The sequence below is a fragment of the Balaenoptera ricei genome, chromosome 2 (genome assembly GCF_028023285.1).
Source record: "Balaenoptera ricei isolate mBalRic1 chromosome 2, mBalRic1.hap2, whole genome shotgun sequence".
Lineage (NCBI taxonomy): Eukaryota > Metazoa > Chordata > Mammalia > Artiodactyla > Balaenopteridae > Balaenoptera > Balaenoptera ricei.
Genome location: NC_082640.1, coordinates 153600057 through 153621180, shown reverse-complemented (window position 1 = coordinate 153621180; position 21124 = coordinate 153600057). Strand labels below are relative to the sequence as shown.

At 38.7% G+C, this 21124-nt stretch overlaps 1 protein-coding gene across 1 annotated transcript; it reads right to left on the bottom strand.

Moving 5' to 3' along the window:
• Nucleotides 1-278: 278 nt before the first annotated feature.
• Nucleotides 279-20144, bottom strand: GARIN2 (golgi associated RAB2 interactor family member 2). Its single transcript, XM_059915755.1, has 7 exons — nucleotides 19974-20144; nucleotides 16992-17191; nucleotides 15753-16287; nucleotides 12638-12885; nucleotides 6247-6275; nucleotides 2390-2563; nucleotides 279-355 (listed from the first exon to the last, which is right to left on the bottom strand). Exons 1-6 carry the CDS (start codon nucleotides 20130-20132, stop codon nucleotides 2430-2432), a joined length of 1305 nt encoding a protein of 434 aa, XP_059771738.1. The 5' UTR covers nucleotides 20133-20144; the 3' UTR covers nucleotides 279-355; nucleotides 2390-2429.
• Between the last annotated feature and the right edge of the window lie 980 nt (nucleotides 20145-21124).

Sequence of the window (21124 nt, the reverse complement as noted above, 5' to 3'; positions counted from 1 at the left end):
AGAGTGCCCAATGTTAGAAACAACACAGTGGTGGGCTAATGTCAAAATGAGAAAAAGTAAAACCAAAGAGAATAACATATTTATCCAACAACCCTAAAGAAAAGAAGCTCTGCAGATAAAAGTGAGTTTATGAATTGAAAATCTTACAGTTTGTATAGTTCTATACTTACTTTAAAATCAGTATCCACAATTACAATAATTAAGATTTAAGAAATTAGATTGACATGGATTAAATGCTTAATGATCAGTAGTAGCCTTTATTTCTGCCACATGGAAGACGCTGCTTTGTTTTCCCTTCCTTCAATTGTTATTTCCTGAGCTGTGCTTGTTTTTTAGTTTAGTAGTTTGTATTTATCTGGCAAAGAAAAAAAGATGGAGTCAGTTCAATTAATTCAAAAGTCTGAAATACAGAATCTTTTAAAGTTATTACTGTTAAGTATAAAACTTAAAATAACTAAACATGAGTAAAATAAATGATTGAAATAAGTAAAATTACATTTATAATACAATACAGCATTTCTTCTAACAATAAATATCCTTCGGACAGGTAAGATCTCATTTTTTAAATCTAGAAGTTGATGCAATATTAAAGGAACTTCTTAAAATTTTTGTTTTTAAAAGTTATTTCTGTATAACTGATTCACTTTGTTATAAAGCAGAAACTAACACATCATTGTAAAGCAATTATATTCTAATAAAGATGTTAAAAAAAAAAGTTATTTCTACCATGTAATAATCTAAAAAATCAAAAAGTCAAGATTAAAATTATGGGCTTTTATTCTTTAAGACTTATAGATATTGTCATTGAATTATTTGCAAGTTCTTGATCTGTGCTAAACTGAGTCCTGAAATAAGTCATATATATGTGAGATTTACATACACATAATTTATGCTCATTGTAAATAAGGGGCCAAGTAACTTTCACATTATTTCAGTTGTAATAATGCGAAGTCTTTATTAGTAGCAAACTTTTTTCACCATATAAAAAAATCATCTACCTTTTCCCATATATTAGCGATTCACAATTTAAATATTTGGGAGCCACTTTTAAAATTTCTGAAGTCAAGATTTAAATATGTTATGTATATCTCATTTTTGCCCTTCTTTGCATTTGCAGATCTCTCTTAATGAGACCACAATATTTGAAATTTCATGTTATAGAATATATCAATCAAAGGATGAAATCACTGTAGAATATTGGGTTAGCTTTTTAAAGGAACTTCTCTCTCTAAATGCTATAATATATTGAGAAATAGCTGGGCTTGGGACTCTCCCTAGGTGGGTGTAGGAATCAGCATATCACCTTGAGTGCCATCCCTTCACTGTCCACCACCATAGAACACTGTTAAGAGCATACTTAATAGTGTATGCTCTTAATACACTATTAAGAAAAGAAGTGACAAAAGAACAGCACAGACTAAGGAGAGTATGTGAAGGCCAGGGGATTATGGTGTGTGAACATTTGTTATTTTTTGGCCACATTGTTTTTCTCTGGTGCATTACCTCTGGCCCATGGTGTGCATCTGGGTGGGGCCCTGTTAATAAACTCAGTGCTCAAATGCTAAACTGACTTTGGTGGCACAGTGACAGAAAGGCGGAAAAGAGGGTGGGCACCTCAATTCCATCATCAGAGCCCTGATAAGATGGGCATGTGCTTCCTGCTGAAGCCACCCCTGTTTCACTAAACTTCCCTTCAATTTTGTGAATTCAGCCTTAAACGCATGTGTGTGCATATGCACACACACACACACACATGCACAGTCTCTCTCTCTCACACACACACACAGCATTAGCTATACTGGGAGAGGCAACTGAGAGAAGTTTCATTCATAAGTAACTCACTGTAAAGCTAGTGTCTCAAAGAAATTCAGAATACTGTATGCCACCACATACAGCTGTGCAATTTATTCATTGCGCAGAGACTACAATGTGAATGGGACCCCCAACTCTGTGCAGTGTACAATCTGCACAATTGTACATGGCAGCCCTGCAGGGACTCTGTGAATATTTGTATAATTTCGGTATGAAAGTAAGAGGCTTTGGCTGTGTTGGTTAATCTGAGAAAGCAGGTTGGGAAAGAGTATGATAAGGGAGCAAAGAGGAAGGTAGTGATGAGAATGAAAGGAATCACTGTAAAAGCAGTAGCAAGTAATTCCCTGCCAGTGCCTCACCTGAAGTGCCTTCTTGCCCTGTGCTGATGTTACATTTTGACCCCTGGTGGATTCTAGAGCAGAAACCACAACAATATCTCAATATTCCATTCCACCTCTGTTGTTACTACAGTAGAAGTAATAAGATTCAATGTTAAAAGATTCAGTTTATTGACAGCTTTTTGTGGAAAAGTCATGTCTGTCATTTATATCTATAGACTAATAATTGTAAAAATTACCTTTAGGTTGTCTTGTTTTTTCCATTGGCCTTTTCTTGTTTTACTTTCCTTTCCTCACATGTATTCCCCTGAGAAAGGGAGGACAGATGAGGCACAAGATTGAGGAAATTAGAAGAGGATTTGACAGGAGAAGAGAGAGCCAGAAAATAGTGGGGCAAAGTGGAAGAGAGATCACTAGAGAGACAGAGGAAGTGAGGAGGAAAGAAAAAAGCCAAAAACAGGAGAGAAAAAGTCACAGAAGGAGAGAGAACTTAAATTTGAGTCTTAAATTCAAATGATGTTCCAACCTCCTCATCAAAAATGTCTTTATCCTTTCCGATGGAGCCCATTGTTAAATTTCACAGTTTCCCCCACTCTTTCTCTTTTTAGCCCTGGTTTCATAAACAGAGAATGAACCTGGCTGCTTAGGATTCCAAGGGTTTGATTTTCGGTAGTTAAGAGGAAAGTGGAAAAGAAAGATGGGTGGGGGAGGGGAGGACACTCCCAGTATTTCTTAAATGATTTCCCTCTTATTTCTTGAATCTCTATCCTTTGTCTCATTTCTTTCCATCTTGGAAAAATACCACGGGATCATAGATAAGCCTATTGTTTGGGCTCACTGTAAAGAAATCAGCAAAGTTAAGGAGAATAAAGCTTAGAAAGGTAAGAAATTGAAAGTCAATAAAGGAGAAAGATGGACCCAGATCCAGAGAAGATGGGTTTAGCCTGGGCCCTGCCTTGTAGCCTTTTCATAAAAACAGTACATTTGCAGTGCCACTTTACCCAAAACCTTACTTAAAAAGGGGAAAAAGTGTCATTCTTTCAAACTGCTGAGAGGTTGGAGAGATGAATTGGAGACCATGGTCCCCAACTAGCCCTGCCCAGGAGTTGTGTGAATGTGAATCTGATGGAGTTAATAGAAACAGTGATTTGTTTTACTGCCGTGGGAGCAGTTATTGTTCTGGCTCCTGCCTAGAATAGAAATCAGATTTACAAACTCACTTTCCGTCTACATTCAGTCTAAATTCAATGGGACAAGGGATTAAAATTCTACTAATCTTTGCTTTTCTTGGGGTGAAGAGTGTTGAGTGTGAAAGGGGAAAAAAGAAGTGATTCAGAGGAGTGTGATAAGGGGGAAAGAAATGCTAATCAGAGGGAAAATTGAAAAACTGTACAATCCTAAGTAAGGAAAAGTGAGAGGATATAGGAAAGGAAAGCAGGAAGAATGAGAAAGTACATGAAAGAAAACAAACAGGGAAAATAATTAATACTTCGTGAAAACTGCATGCCAAATGTGTATATTGTACCATCTTCGTGATTTAACAAGCTCAAGAGTGGAATTTTGCTGCACGTTTGCTGTATCTTTCCTCAGCTCCTGATTTCCAGAGCCCCATTTCAAGCTGCCTGGTAAATTTACATAGATGGGCCACCAGGACCACAAATATGAGCTAAGAAAATCATAGCAGCAGAAAGGGCCTTGAGACAGCCAGTCATGCCCTCCTCATTCCCCCACCCATATGCACACACATTTGATAGCTGAGGAAACTGAGGCCCAGAGAGATTAAATGATGTGTTCATGAAACAGAGGAAGTTCAGTTAGAACTCAAACCTAGGGCTTTTGATTCTAAGTTCAGTGTTTCATAGCTGATTTCTTCACCTTTTCCTTCCAGATTTTCTTCCTTTTCCCAGTTTGCTTCATGGACTCACTACCTCCTAGTCATGTTGCCTCCCAAACTCTGTCCTCCTCAGTCCTTTTTTTCTCATGTCCACACAGGTAGTCAGTCATTAAAGCTTGTTGACTGTGTGTTCATGTCCTTGTTCTCATCTCATTGCTTCTTGCCTGGCCAAGACTTTGGTACCCTTCACCTAGACTACTATAATGACATTCTGCCTCTAGCCTCTTCCAGCTTCTCTTAGAGACTGCAGTCAGAGTATTCATCCTAAAATGTAATACTAATTTTGTCATTTCCTTGGCTTTCAGTGACTCCTCCTTACCTACCAAGTAGTACTTTCCAAACTCCTTAGTGTGGATTAAAACCCCCATGAACTGGCTCCTGCCTTGCTTTCCAGCTGCCTCTCTCACTACTCCTAAATTAAACATGCCCAGCACTGTCTCATCCCTTTGATTTTGCCCACACTGTTCCTTATATCCAGGATATTCTTGTTTCCCCTTTCCTAACTCAAAGACTGCCTCCTTCATAGAATCTTTTATGATTTTCTCTCTTGAGCTAAAACTAAGTTCTCCACTTTTCTCATATAGGGCCTATAACATTCCTATTTATGTTATTTGTGCACATGTCTTGAGGCCAGGCAATAGGTCCTGTTATTTATTTTTAATCTCTCCCAGAGCCTGTCACAGTGCCTCATATATAATAGACAGGCAATGAACGCTTGTTCAGTTGAACAAAATTGAGTTTGTGCCAGAAGACAGGTAAAAGAATCAGTCATATATAAGATGAAAATAAAAGTATCAATGTCCTACATTAATTTCAAATTTCCATGGCTAAAATAAGGAGTGCTTCAGAATGTATGAAGAATGTACTAATTATATGCTCCTGTACTAATTATGTATTAGTGGTAAGGCTGTTGCTAGATTTATCCTTGTCTTTAGAAAATAAGAGGAAAATGTTTGCCTGTGTAGGATATCTCTGGAAGTTTTACAGATTTGATTTCTTTTTGAAATAAAATTTGGGATAGAAATTGATAGATGAAAATTCTATATATTGCGAAGAAAATTTTGTATTTTTCTTATAAACTATGATAGCATTTTCCTACATTGTTTTCAGGTTTAATACTGTAGATTGGAATATAGGTAAAACCACATTACAGTGAAGTTCACCTGGTATTTTGGACACTAAATTCCAGTGGGAAGGCCCAAAGACAAATCCTGCTTGTATAAATAGGTTTCCTATAATCATTTGCTTTTTAAAAATTTTATTGAGCTAACATTTATTTATAACATTATATGAATTTCATGTGTACAACTTTATATTTCTACTTCTGTATATCTTACAATGTGCTCCCCACCAAAAATTTATTTTCCTTCTGTCACCATACACTTGATCCCCTTTACCCATTTAGCCTTCCCCAACAATCATTTGCTTTTTTTTTTTTTTTTTGGTAGGACTCTTGCAAAAGTGACTAAAAATGTCTTCAAGTGTTTTTGGTATTTTTTTCCTCTCCATTTACATTCAGTGAAGTGTGCTTCTGTGTTCCTTCCATGATGTTCTTTTATGTGCATGACTGGAGCTGAGGCCTATTCTACCCCCCAGAAGTTAGACAGTAACTTAGAAGTGGGTCAGCAGCAAGTAAGGGCAGAAATCTCCACCGGTGCCTACACGACAGCCTCTACTTCAAACACTTGTTACAAGTTAAAGATCCCGAGATATGGAAATATGTAAGGAAAAAACTGCCAGAAAAAAACATTAAATGGTATCACCTGACAGCAAAGCAGAAGCCAAAGACGTAAGCAGGAAGAAAAGAGGGGCTAGGTGGTTTTAGATTTACCAAGAAATTGAGTTGTGGATCAATTCCCTTCCAAATCAGCAGGAATAAGAGGCCGTATCATGTTCAGGTTCTGCCCGCAGAGCTACCTTGGGAGTGGTTCACGCCCAGTGAGTTAGACATTCAGGGAACTAGGGAACTCTATCAGCACAGAAAAAAGCAAAGTGATGCCTACCACTTGAAAGATAGCATGAATATAGTCTTTGAGGCAGTTTCTGCAGGATAGGACTCTCACAATGGAGCAAAGGCAGGAAAGGGAATGCATCAAAACATCTAGCTGGATTCCTTTGTTCTTAACTACTCTGTTCTAGGACCCAGAGGTGACTGCTTGATACCAGGGATCACAGAGAAATGTAGTGGAATTTGTTTCATACCTGAAGTGTCTGAATCAGTTCTCCTGCTCCTGTAAAAATAAATAGCACATTTCAAAGTTTTGCCAGTATAACCACAAATACTTAGAAAAGAATTACTAGGTATGAGATAATCATTCTCTAAGTACTTTGTAGGTAGTAATGAAACGTATTTAGCAAGCCAAGGGTATTATTCATTATAATACATCTTAGAGTAAAATTACCTAAATTTTTGTAACATGTAAGCTATCCAACATGTAAAAGCTGTAAAAGTGAGTTGTATGTAATTACGTATAACCTATTTTTATTGTAACTATCACCTGTCACTCAGTGAGGCTGTGACCATCCCTATCCTGCTACCTCTCGAGCCCCTGAAAATTCATTTGAGGTTGAGACTCAAAGAAGCTAACTGCTGCTGCTCTGGGGCTTCCGTAAACAGAGTCAGTTGTGTTGGGAATATAGGCTTTCATAGACACGTGGGGTACATTCTGGAATGGATGGGTGACTGGGGTTACAGTGCCTACTCTGCTAGCTCTTCATCACAGTCTCTATGGCCCTGATGGGAATCTTGTAGGTGAATAACATACCCAAGTATTTGTCCAAGTTAATATACTTCTTACGGTTTAGTGGATAAAATAGGAGACTAGCTGTCAGTTTTTCAGGCTATTTCACTTTCAGAGATGTCTTTGGATAAAGAATTTTGTTTTCTGCATGCCTGATTTTTAAAATTAATATCAAAAAATACTTATTTTTGTAACCTCATTGACATGCTAAAATATAAACTTAAGTCAGTTAATTTTCACCAAATCTTTGTTCCTTGGCTACATTTCAGTAACTCTTTTGGAAGTATTGCTGTTTGAGTAAAAGGGTTTGGGAAGAATAATTATCCTTAGATAATATCTTCCCAGATAAATGTGCAAAGACATAATTCTGATCCATTTAAGAGGTCTGGCAAATCCATGCAGTTCAGGTTCTACAATGGATCTTAAGGTTAAATTAGTAATTTTCTGAGAAGTTTGCAAACAACTACTCATGTACCAAGTAGGTCTGGTGATTTAAATAAGGTTGAGTTTAATGATAAAAGTTTTCAAGAGGCTGAGAAATATCAAGTAAGTGTACTTTAAAAAAAATAGGTGCAAATTAAAATAAAGCCTGCCATTATCCTCTTTAAAACAAAGGGAAGAGTCACAGTAGCACTATTGCCAAGGTATGAGAAGGAATATAAATGCTTTATAAAGTAAATCCTTCACTTCTAAAGCACCTAAAATGACATTACACAAGTCTCCATCGTCTTTCACTCATCTAGATTTAAGTTGCTCAATTTACATTTGAAAGACCAATGAATCTGAGGGCAAAATATTCAACGACGTCATTGTTTAATTTCTTTTTTCCATTGTTCCAAAGTATACGGTTAGAAAGTGTCACTGAAATCCATGGTCTTGGAGAAGAAAAATGAATATATACTAGAATTTATTTATCACTCTCACGGTGTCCTGTCTTAATCCTGCAATTGTCCCAGGATTAAGCATCAGTGAATCCCATTCTGTCCTTTGATCTTATCACATCTTTCATTTATAATGAACATTCTCAAATTAGGCTCTAGCTAGTAATTAAGTTCCTGATGTAAATAGGCAATAAAATATAATTTATGCTTGATTAAATTGGACTTAAGAGGATTAGTTAGAACCAAAATTTGTTTTTTGCTTTGTTTTTATCTCTTTCTTTCTCTACAGTAGAGTCAGCAGATAGATCACACAGGAAGCTGAGAGACTGAAGGGCAGGGCCTGGAAGAGTCTGGGATTTGCTAACCACGATCCTTTTCAATCTTTAAAATTCTAAGATTTTTGCTAATTATATAGGCATTCATTTTCTTATCATTTCTAATAGTGATCATAATAGTGAGACTAACAAAATTTTGCACCTGCAGATCATTTTTCAACCTAAAAACTTAAGTTCTCTCTACAATTTTTAATATTTAAAAAAACTGCTAAGAGCTTATCTAATACTCAGAGGATTTTTAGGGTAGCGAGACTGTTCTTTATGTGGATACGTGTCAGTATGCATGTGTCAAAACCCACAAAACTGTGCAACACAGAGAGTGAACCTTAAACTAGGGACTATAGTTAATAATAATGTATCAATATTGTTCATTAATTGTAACAAATGTACCACACTAATGCAGGTGTTAATACTAGGGGAAACTGGGGATGAGAGGAGGATGAGGAGGTGGCAGTGGGGTGGGTATATGGGGCTGTATGTACTATCTGCTCAATTATTCTGTAACTCTAAAACTGTACTTAAAAAAAGTTTATTAATTACTTTTTTAAAGTTTTTTTTTCTTTTAAAGGCATTAAAAGTTAATCCAGTGCTTCAGGGCATCTATTATTTGCAGAAGGGCAAGGAAAGAAGTTGAAATGATTTAAACAGTTAACCTTGTTAGATGTTGAATCATGTGTTTCTGAAGCCTTAGACAAGGGCAGGACAGAATTTGAGACATAATGAATGAAATAAGTCAGAAGGAAGATGTCAGAATGATCAGACCTGATTAATTATTATTTAGGACAAATTGCTAGATTGGATGGATTCATTTTTATCTCACTTGTTTTTTAGAAATCTTATGCTTTTCTATGAAAGTCATACTCATACATAGCAAAAGATATATTTTCTATTGAGTGGCACCTGCTTCTATACCTTTGCCTCTTACATTCTTTGTTTTTCTCTCACTACTTCTGACAGATGATTGATTACTTTTTAAATCTCCCTTCCTTCTTTCTCCTCTAACACTTCAGACTTCCAGTAGTCCCCCTGGTTATTATTTAGTTCCACTGAAAGAACTCAGTGGTTACCATCAAGAAATAATAGATCAGTGTTCTGAGGGAAATTTCTCTATTTCAGCTACTTCTCCACCCTCAATCTGAAGCAGGAAAGTTTCTTCCATCCGGAAAATAAATAAATAAATAAAAGCATTCCATCCGAAAGCAGCAGAATACACATTCTTTTTAAGTGCATATGGAACATTCTCCAGGATAGATCACATGATGGGCTACAAAACAAGCCTCAGTGAACTTAAGAAAATTGAAATCATATCAAGCATCTTTTCCTACTACAATGCTATGAGCTTAAGAAATCAACTACAAGAAAAAAACTGCAAAAAACCACAAATACATGGAGGCTAAACAATATGCTACTAAACAACCAATGGATCACTGAAGAAATCAAACAGGAAATTTAAAAAAATACCTAGAAACAAATGAAAATGAAAATACGATGATCCAAAACTTATGGGATGCAGCAAATGCAGTTCTAAGAGGGAAGTTTATATCAATACAATCTTACTTCAGGAAACAAGAAAAATCTCAAATAAACAACCTAACTTTACACCTAAAGCAACTAGAGAAAGAACAAACAAAATCCAAAGTTAGTAGAAGGAAAGAAATCTTAAAGACCAGAGCAGAAACAAATGAAATAGAGATGAAGAAAACAATAGAAAAGATCAATGAACTAAAAGCTGGTTCTTTGAAAGGATAAACAAAATTGATAAACCTTTAGCCAGGCTCATCCAGAAAAAAAGGGAGAGGGCTCAAATCAATAAAATTAGAAATGAAAAAGAAGTTACAGCTGACACCACAGAAATACAAAGGATCATAAGAGACTACAACAAGCAACTCTATGCCAAAAAAATGGGACAACCTAGAAGAAATGGACAAATTCTTAGAGAGGTACAATCTCCCAAGACTGAACCAGGAAGAAATAGAAAATATGAACAGACCAAACACAAGTACTGAAATTGAATCTGTGATTTAAAAACTCCCAAAAAACAAAAGTCCAGGACCAGATGGCTTCACAGGTGAATTCTATCAAACATTTAGAGAAGAGTTAACACCTATCCTCTGAAGCTATTCCAAAAAATTGCAAAGGAAGGAACACCTGCAAACTCAGTCTATGAGGCCACCATCACCCTGATAGCAAAACCAGACAAAGATACCACAAAAAAAGAAAATTACAGGCCAATATCACTGATGAACTTAGATGAAAATATACTCAACAAAATACCAGCTAACCAAATCCAGCAATACATTAAAAGGATCATACACCATGATCAAGTGGGATTTATCCCAGGGATGCAAGGATTTTTCAATATTTGCAAATCAATCAGTGTGATGCACCACATCAACGAATTGAAGAATAAAAGCCATATGATCATCTCAATAGATGCAGAAAAAGCTTTTGACAAAATTCAACACCCATTTATGATAGAAACTCTCCAGAAAGTGGGCAAAGAGGGAACCTACCTCAACATAATAAAGGCCATGTATGACAAACCCACAGCTGATATCATCTCAATGGTGAAAAACTGAAAGCATTTCCTCTAAGATCAGGAATAAGACAAGGATGTCCACTCTCACCACTTTTATTCAACATAGTTTTGGAAGTCCTAGCTATGGCAATCAGAGAAGAAAAAGACATGAATTGATTTTTTTTTATTGGGGTATAGTTGATTTACAATGTTGTGTTAGTTTCTGCTGTACAGCGAAGTGAATCAGCTATATGTATACATATATCCCCCCGTTTTGGATTTCCTTCCCATTTAGGTCCACCACAGAGCATTGAGTAGAGTTCCCTGTGCTATACAGCAGGTTCTCATTAGTTATCTATATGAATTGATTTTTAATGTATTTTTTAATCCAAACTTAAAAGCTCTTGGTCATATAGGAAAAATTTCTGAAGAAGCCCCCCTTGAGTTTGAGCTGATTGTTCTTCCTATGGCTATGAAGGGGAATCCTCATTTTGGCTCTGGGGCCTCAGGAGAAGCCCTCACAAGCCTTGCTCAGCCCTGCTTTGTACCTAGGACTGGCTTCTCATAAGGCAACAGTTCTCAAACCTGATTGTACATTTGAACCACTTGGAGGCCTATTACAACAGAAAATGCTGAGATCATCCCAGAGTTTATGATTCAGCAGGGTGGGGGTAGGCCTGAGAATTTACATCATTAACTGGCTCCCAGGTGATGCTGCTGACCAGCCACACATTAAGAACCACTGGTATAGAAACCCTACATAGGACACGATGCTTTGCTTAAGCATACAACCAAAAGTATTGAAGTTATAATCAAGATCCACCAACACCTTGAATGTATTGGCACTTGCATCTAGAGGCCCTAGAACTGTGAGAAATGTGGCTGCCCAGGAGCAAAAGCAAATGTTACTCTGACTTCAAGGCTTAGGAATCCTCTAAGGATCATCCATATTCCTTTGCTTCCCTGGACCCCTTCTTAGCTGGGGAAGAAGGTTAAAGAGAAAGCCAGTTTTGAACACTTAACCCTCAGTCAATTAAGATATTTTGTTTTCTGTTTTTGTTTTTGTTTTGACAGAATAGCCAACTTTCTTTTATCTACGCTGCTGGAAATGAAGTAATAGTGACAATAATGATAATTTACTGACCACCTAACGTGTCCCATTTATAATTGTTATGCAGTCAGTCAGCTGGGAACTCTGTTCCCTCAGAGCTCCACCCTTCCTTCAGATCTCTGCCATTCCTCAGAGAAGCAGTTCCTTTCCACTTACATAAACTATCCCTACTCCCTCCTCAAATCCTTCTGTTACTTTTTGTTTTCTCTCAGCACATTCCAGCTGGCATAATATACTTTGATTATTATCTATACCCTCCACTAGAATGAAACACTCCATGACTTGTTTTCACTGCTGTATTTCCAGTCTCTAGCACATAGAAGGTGCTCAGTAAATATTACTGAATGAATGAATCAAACTTTTAAAAAGTTTGTTTCCCTGTTTTCCCCTGTTCCTTTTTATATTTAAAAAGAACTTAGACATAATTCATTACATTCCTCATTTTCATTCTTGCTAATACAGCATTTAGATATCTATATTTTTCTCTGGTTTCTTATTAGCTGTTATTCCAGAATGATCATATTAATTTTTATCTTTATAATACCACAGTGTCTCTCACATTCATCTTGCAATTGGGTGTTACAATTATAAAAATAGTTTTTCAGATTATTAAGTTATTCATTGGAAATGTAGAAAAGGGTAAGGGATATGTAGAGAAGAAAATACAGAGAAGTGTAAAGATAAAAATACCCGTAATTACTCTAGCCTCTAACTCCAAAATGTGGACATCGTGATTCTGTTCTGTTTCCTTCAGCACACACCACTGACACCAGGCAGATAGCCCAGAATGCCAATTGAATGGTGTGAGAAGTTGGTGTGAAAATAAAAATTAGACAAGGTTGAACCAAATGTGGATAATTGAGTTGATTATGTTATCATCCAATTACATTGTATGTATGTCTGAGAATGTTCAGCGAACAATGCCCTAGTTGCAGGGACTTGAAAGCATGCACTTATTTACATATTTCACGTCTTAGCATCACTTGGCATTTCCCTGCCTCACATACCTGGATTCTTCAGCCTTGAGAGCCGTGCTTTTAGAGTCTGTTGTCCTTATTTCAGAGGGTCTATCACTCATCTCTTTGGATTTATTTGTCTCACCTTCTTCTGGAGTCAAGGTAGTCTGAAAACATCTTTCACCTTCGAAAGTCAGCATTAGGTTTGAGATGGTGACATGTTTTGAGGATTCTCTAAACTCATTCTTAATTTTTGTATCTCGTAGACAGCCAGGCTTCAGAATATTTTCCATTTTTTCCTTTGAAAATAACAAGCAGCAGCAAATCAGGGAGCAGAAGAGCATCATACAGAAGCAGATTATTTAAGGAGCAGTAATCATTTCATCTATATTTACTGAGTGGCCTCAAGTGCACAGGCGCAATAATGAGGCGGGTGAGGCTTGGTATTGCACAGCCATTGAGAAGAGCCCAGGCGGGCACTGGAGGCTGGCAGCATGGGGACCTGACACAGCACATGCTAAAACTCATGTGGTCAGGTACACCAATGTCACCTCACACAAGAAAATTAGGACTCAATTGCAGGACTTCCTCTCCCTGAATTGGCAGGGAAAGGAAGGTTTTCTAGAAATGCCTTGACACCTGCTCCCCAATCCAAGGTTGCTCTTGATTTAAGAGCATCTAATAGGTGACAGGAGTTGGAGGTTCCTAGTAATACTAGAGAGTTTGTTTTTCAAAAGACTTAGAATCTAAAACTTAGTACCCTAAAATATCTCCCATTCTAATGTCCTGGTTTCTGTTAATACACCACCTCTGTCGCTCCCTGCCTTCCTTGGAATCTCTCTCAGGCCTCAGAGCAATAGGTCAGCCGGTCTTAAGGACTCTGTCTCTCTGGGACTTCCCTGGTGGTCCAGTGGTAAAGAATCTGCCTTCTAATGCAGGGGACGCGGGTTCGATCCCTGGTCAGGGAACTGAGATCCCACGTGCCGCGGGACAACTAAGCCTGCGCATCTCAACAAGAGAGCCCACGTGCCGCAAACTACAGAGCCCATGAGCTCTGAAGCCCGCGCACCACAACCAGAGAGAAGCCCATGTTCCGCAACAAAAGATCCCGCGTGCCGCAACGAAAGATCCCACACAGCCAAAAATTAAAATAAATAAATAATAAATCTTTAAAAAAAGACTCTGTCTCTCTGATGTCCTTCACATCTGCACCTTCTTCCTCCCTTTGTCATTACGTAGTCCATCACCTCTACGGCTGTTCCTTGAAAATAATGCAATAATCTTCTTTAAAGCTAAAACATTTTTTTCTGACAATGAAAGTAATGTATATTTATCATAGAATATTTAGAAAATCCTAAGAGATATAAAGTTAGAGGGAGAAAATTATTGCTTGCTTGATGCCACATGCCAGAAATAACTACTATGACACATTTCATTCTGATCTTTCTGTCCATTTATTTATTTTGAATGTGTCTGCTTTGTGGTCATATCCCACATTTTTCACTTAATGATTTATTATAAAAATTTCCCCATGTTATTAAAAACTGTGTAAAGCTACTTGAATTTTTCTAATTAAAAATTATTTTTATTGTAGGAAACAGAAAATTCAGAAATATATAAAGAAGAAAACATCAATTGCTTATAAATTTGCAATCTAGAAATAAACTACTATTAACAATATGACTTTTCCCCCTCCTACTGTCTGTTGTGTGTACATGCATTTTTATGTAATAAGGATCATATTCTTTACTTCGTTTTTCACTCAGGTTTACATCATAAACATTTTTCCAAGTAAAGAAAAATTCTCCAACAATTTTAACAGCTACAGAGTAGTCATTCGTCTGACAAATATTTCCTGAGTGACTATGATCTTGCCAGTCACTGTGGTTGCTCCTGAATGAGATAAACACGGCACCTGACCTTTGTGGATTTAAATTCATTTAGCCATTTCTCTGTGGTGGATATTTAGTTTACTTCCGTATTTTCATTATTTCATTTTTATAAACATGGTATAGATGTGGTATGATTAACATCTTTATAGCTAAATCCTCATTCCTATTGATGATTAACTCCTTAAGAAAGATTCCTAAAAGTGGAATCACTGAGTCAAAGGGTGTCAACATTTCTAGGTTCTTGACTCATAATGATTTCAAGAAAGTTTGTTCCAATTCTCACCCTACCATGAATCTTTACAAATTCCAAGGTGACCCCACCTTTACTAACACTGACTATTTTTATTCTTTTAATTAGCAGTTTTATAGGTGAAAATTTTTTCAAGTTTGCATTTCTTTGATTACTAGTGAGGTAAAACTTTTCTACTAAATTCATTAGCTAGCATTTTCTTCTTCTGAAAATGTCCATCTTTGCCCTCTGCCATTTTTCTATTGTGGGCCCCATGGAGGTTTCTCAGCAGCAGTCTACACACTGATCTCTTTACCTGCAATCCATCCTTCCATCAGACTAATCTTGTAAAAACACAGCTCCTTCACTCCCTTACACAGAGATTTTGTGGCTAAGGTTTGCCCAAGGACTGAGTCTACACTTCTTATTTTGGCATTCAAGGTTTGCAAGCAACTTTCCAATCCTATATCCTAATATTTTCCACATATATTAGGCTCCAGCCAAACTGATTTATTCTCAGATATGTCTCTGTGTTTTTCCACTTTCTGGCCCTTTCTAAAGATGCTCACTTTGGGTATTTTATTTTCTTATTTCCACCTTCACTTCTTATTGAAATTTCACCCCATCCTTCAGTATACTTCATACTTTTGTGTACATTTAAACCTTAATATAGCCCTTGCATGATATTAATATCCTCATTTGAGAGATGAGGAAACAGACTCATGCAGGTTCAGTGACTTGGCCAAACTAATATGCAGCAGGGCAAGATTCCAACCCAGGGCTTCTGACTCTGATACCAAAGTTCCTTCTGTCCCACCATAGCTTTCTGATACTGGGTTAAGTTGTATGGTATGGATGTTCACTGCCTGTTTCAGGGAACATCTTACAACTCTTTTGCACCAGGCTTCAGGTATCGGAACTCATTATTAATATTAGGTTACTCAGAGTAAGTTCCATAGCATTTTGATAATCGATGTCAGGTAGCTTACCAAAGAAGGTGAAAGAGAGTGATTATTAGAGAATGAAAGTCTTCCATGTCACATACCTTTTCCTCCCGCTTGGCCCTGAGTATGTCATCATTCTCAAACACCACTGTGACCCCTGAGTCCACTGTGACATTGCAGATGTCCGTGACTTCTGTGACTTCTGTGACAATTCTTATATCTGGGGCCTCGGTGACCTCATTTTCTGGAATATCCGTGACATCGGTGACATCCGTGATGTCCGTGAATTCTGAGAAATCAATGCTTTCTATGTCCTTGATGGGGTCTGAACATGTGTACAGGTGTGGGGTCTGTACAGCTGTGAAGGCTGCAATATCCATGATGTCCATTGACCCTGTGAAGTCTGTGCTGTTTGTGATTTCTGAGAGGCTGGAGACTTCCGACACTTTGGAAGCTTTGGCTTTCTCCTCATTCAAGAAGGAGATGAGTTCCACCCACTGACAGAATAGGGTGTCTTGTTTGCATGCAGGGGCACAGAGCTGTAGGTAGTAGGCTCGGCCACTCACCAGCTTTACTTTGATGCGCATATTCTCAGCATCATGCACAGAAAGAGTCACAAACTGCAGAGGGAGAAACCTGCAGACAAATGCAAATATCATCTGGAGGCCTGATTGGAAACTCTCATGAAGACTTTCCTTTTATAGCAGTTTGTGGCGTGAGACTTAGAACAACAGGCGTGTCTCTCTGACAGGCCTGGGGAGCGGCAGGCATGGGATGGGGCAGGACCTTCTTGTGGCCATATGTTCCCAGGTCTGGTTCTTAGCTTTTGAGGGTCAAAAGTTTGATTTTTAGTACGTGTAATCAGGCTCCTGAGGGCCATCTTGCCTGAATCATACTAAGACTCTAATGAACTAAAATATCAACTATTTATTATTTATTTAGGAGAAGTTGTCCCATTTAGTTAATCCTGCAAGGTTGAGGCTGAGAGAAGTTAGTGATTTGCTGTGGGTCCTACAGCAAGTTGGTGGCTTGAGACAAGACCAGAGCTAATTTTGATGGAAGTTGGGATAGGGTGGGGGGAATGTTCTAGAGAGGCATTTTATTATGAGCCTTCAGTTCCTGTTACTTAGGTTTAATTTTTGAAAAGTGAATGGCCTGTTTGACTTCCAGGTTGTCAAACTATCTCCCCAGACTTTAAGGATGTGACTCTCTCATCTGCAGCAGGGAGCACAAATGAGACGCTCCCTTGGACCACTTGTCATCTGTGTTTCTATTCTCAGCTCCTCAGGTGTAAAGCATGTTTTCTGAGAGGTCTTTAACCTCTTCCCTTTGTAACTCACCTGGTGAGCACCAGATTCTCTGGAGAAGGAGATGTCAGAAGACTTTTAAAAACGGGTTCTGAATCTTTCTGTGCGGCGGGTGTCAGATGTGCCAACAGCATCACGTTGGGGGTCTTGAGGGTGGGACTGGAAGAGCATATGCCTACAGTCACCCAGTTGGCTCGGTTATGAAGGTAAATGGATTCACCTCTCCTGTTGACCTGAGGCAGAGAACAGGAAGAGGAGTTTTCTGTTAAAGTGTGTGGCCCTGACAACCTCGTTTACCCAAGCAGTATAGGAATAAAGGAGAAATGAACCATGATGCCTTTGTTCGTGTGAATTCTTGGAGATATCACAGAGAACAGACAGACACAGTCTCTGACCTGTGGGGTCCACTGGGGAAGGCGAACATTAAACAAGTATGTCACTAAGTGTTGTTGTAAGTGTTACTGAGTATAAGTTCAGGGTGCTGTGCTGTGGAGCACATCACAGAAAACTTGACTTGGGAGGAAGAAGGCAGTGGTGTGCTGATAAGTGTGTAACCACTGTCTCTCGGAAGATACTCATAAGTTTATTATCAATTTCACTGGTATAAAAGATGAGTAGCACACAATTTACAGACAATGATATACCATACTCTTTATGTTAAATCCATACAACCAATTGATTCTCCCAGAAGTCAAACTCTTGTATCCATAACCTCAAGATAATAGTAAAATGTAGTAATATAATAGGAATGATGAGTTTTGAGTATTTGTTGCCTTTGGTTTTTTTTGGGGGGGGGGTACTTTTAAAAAACATTTACTTATTTATTTATTTCCGCTGCACTGGGTCTTAGTTGTGGCATGTGGGCTCTTAGTCGCAGCATGTGGACTTCTTAGTTGCAGCATGCAGACTCTTAGTTGCGGCATGCATGTGGGATCTAGTTCCCCGACCAGGGATCAAACCCAGGCCCCCTGCATTGGGAGTGCAGAGTCTTACCCACTGGACCACCAGGGAAATCCCTTGTTGCCTTTGTTTTGAATAGTTTTATTTATAAGTTTATACAATTTAATTCTTAATGATGGCTGTGTTTAACAACTGACTTGTAAACTTCCTGAACACTTACCAATCGGCCAGTTCCAGCACACCCTCACCATAGGGTCAGAAAATCCTCCCCTGAGGAAGGGACCTCTAGCTGAGACCTGAACAATGTGGGACATAGACTGGCTGAGAATCTCTGCCAGTTTTAAGAGGAGGAGACTGGAAAGTGGGTAGACAGGGATGTGAAGGAAGCCAGAGAGGGGAAACACTTGGTTCCTCAGCTGTACGTTAACTGCTTCAAAAAAAAAAATGACTTAAAAGCAAATATATTTAGAAAGAGAGTGTAGCCTACACTATTGATTACCTACCCAAAGCCATGCTCCTATTCTTCCGGATTAATGGAATTCTGGTTTTGTCCAGTATCTACCCCGCAGGGACGCTGCCCCAGCTGAGGAGCTAAATCCTGACCCACCTCAACTGGTCATGGTGATCCATTCCATCCCCTGGCCAGCGATTGCTCTCAGCAGGCCCTGGCCAATGAGACACTACTGGGGGCCTCCTGGAGGCTCTGGGAAAGGGTTCTCAGCCCTCACAGACAGTTCAAGGAAGAGACACATCCCTTCCATTGCTGGCAGCTGTCATGTCCTGTTTGCATGTGATATCCCGAAGGGAGTGAATTTGAGGGTGACAGAACAAGAAGAGACAACCCGGGTCCCTGATGACTCCCATGAGTGAGTTGATGTCCTGTGGTTCTTTCACTCTACTTGAGATAATTGTTGTTCTTTTTTGCTCACAGTTGAGTCAGGAACCTTGGTAACTTGCTGCCAAAGACATACCGACCACAAGAGGTTGTGTGTGTTAAAGGGAATAACATATCCAGTTATGACATGGGGCCATGTCTGATTTATAGAATGCTGACTGCCTCTCCCAGTGTTCGTTAGAGCTTGAAAATGGTTATTTGAAAAAGGTGCAGAAGTGTGAAAAATAAAATAAAAAGATTACTAGTAGGAAAGAAGCACACAGAAGGTAAAGAACATCAAATCACGGCATCACATGCATTCTGGGGCATGACTTAAACATTAGTGTTCTTCAAGGCATCACCTCCCTCCTATGGTGTCTGGAAGTGAGGAGGTCTCCCATCAGTGCAGAGAACGTGTGTATGCTGTTGTTCCTATCACTCCTTTGTAGAATCAGCCGAGGAGCTGCTTAAATGGGCGTGTTTCACATTAGACTTGGTTGTGACATTTCCATGAAGTTTAAGGGTATGGCCCACACCATTTAACTCATTTCCCTGTTTCTTTGTCTGAATTTTTTTTCCCCCCTTTGGCCATACCTCACAGCATGCGGAACTTCCCCAACCAGTGATCGAACCTGCACCCCCCCTGCAGCAGAAGCGCAGAGTCTTAACCACTGGACTGCCAGGGAAGCCCCTGTCTGAATAATTTAATGTTGAATGTTTAGAGGAAAGTTAGAACTGCTCTCAAATGCATTGAAATGTAGTTTCATTCATAATATAATTTTTAGGAGAAGGAAACTTTTCTCCCTGACACAATTTGACAATTATATTTTACCTTCAGAACTAAGAACCAAAATGCATTTTAATCCCTAGTTGTGTCATAGATATTATTCTTTAAAATGTCTCCTAAGTTAAGAAGTTATCTGAGTGCTTTCCTGTGGCAGAATATTCTAAAAATGACTATAATCTCTTTGTGTAGTTTTGGGGAGATGACGATAGAATGAAAATTTCAGTAGACTTGGGACAGAATTTCTAGGTAAGAGTTTGTTGGGAAAATTTGAAATGAATTTTCCTTTTACATTATAATTATTTTAGGTTGTTTGAAGTTCCCAAACTGTTCCCTTTAATTGTATCACATATTCCCTTGCCACATTAAAACAATTTTTCCAACCTTTTCTGTTGTCTTTGAGAAAATTAATTACCAAAGTTATTGGAACTCAATTCAGGGCTCAATTATTATTTACCTGGATAAAATTGCTCTCTAATATCGGAGGAGATACAAAAGGGGCATACTCTCCTTCATCCAACATATTTTGAAGCTCTCCTGGATCCTTGGAGTCTGGGACACAGATGTCATCTTGCTCGTCGATCCTCGTAGTAGACTTCCTGTTATTCTTCTTCATTGTGCTTATGTATAAACCTCAGAAAGTTGAAGAAATGGAAATACAATGAACAGAGACAGAGAAAATCTAATATAATAATTAAGTCGCCTCAATTATCCACTAATTCAACAAATTTTATCAACATCTACGACATTCCAGGGACTGTAACGGGCACTGGAGATCCATGTGAATAAGACCAATAAGATGCCTGCCCTCATGCAGGTTACAGTCTCTGGCGAAACAGCAAGTAAGCGAGTAAGCAAGAAGATGTTGGATGATAAGGGCTACAAAGACTCTGGATCAGATCCATGTGATAAAAAGTGTCTGGGGTGTGGGGCTGGCAACAGAAATTAGTTAGGGTGGTTAGGGGAGGCTTCTCAGCATACATCCCCCCTCCCCAAACCATTATTTTCCATCTTCCTAATTAATGGTACCTCTATCCTTCCCAGCATGCACGGGTCTAAAGTCCTTTTTTGTAAGTAGGGTATACCATACTAACCATACTATCCTGAGACCATCTCTTCCTGACCATTCACCCATGATGGAGGCTTAGTGAACAGTGGGTATCTATCTAGTCACTGACAGCTGTACATCTCCTGCTCTCGCTCTGGCTCTCTCTCCAGAATCTGCTTCAGTAGACACCAATGGCTCTACATCATTGGATTTCACCTTTCATCTACCAGAAATCACAGAATTCCAAGAAGGGAACAGGTCCTAGAATGCAATTCTGTTCAAACCTTCAAAAGATCACTCTTCCTTCTTCACAAACTCCATGCCAGTTAGAGGAAGAGTCCTTAACTGGCAAGCAGTAAGTCCTGAATACTTATTTACACCTCAGTCCTTTCTCAGAGATCCTTTTTTTCCTTTCCCTAGCCAAGCTAGAGGGTAGCAGTGAACATGCCCCATCTCTGTCCCAGCCAGGGCCTGGGACACAGAGACCACCGCTGCCTGCTATCCCGTGAGTGTGTGACTCTGGGAATTCTCATCAGACCTTCTGCTGGTGACAACGCAAT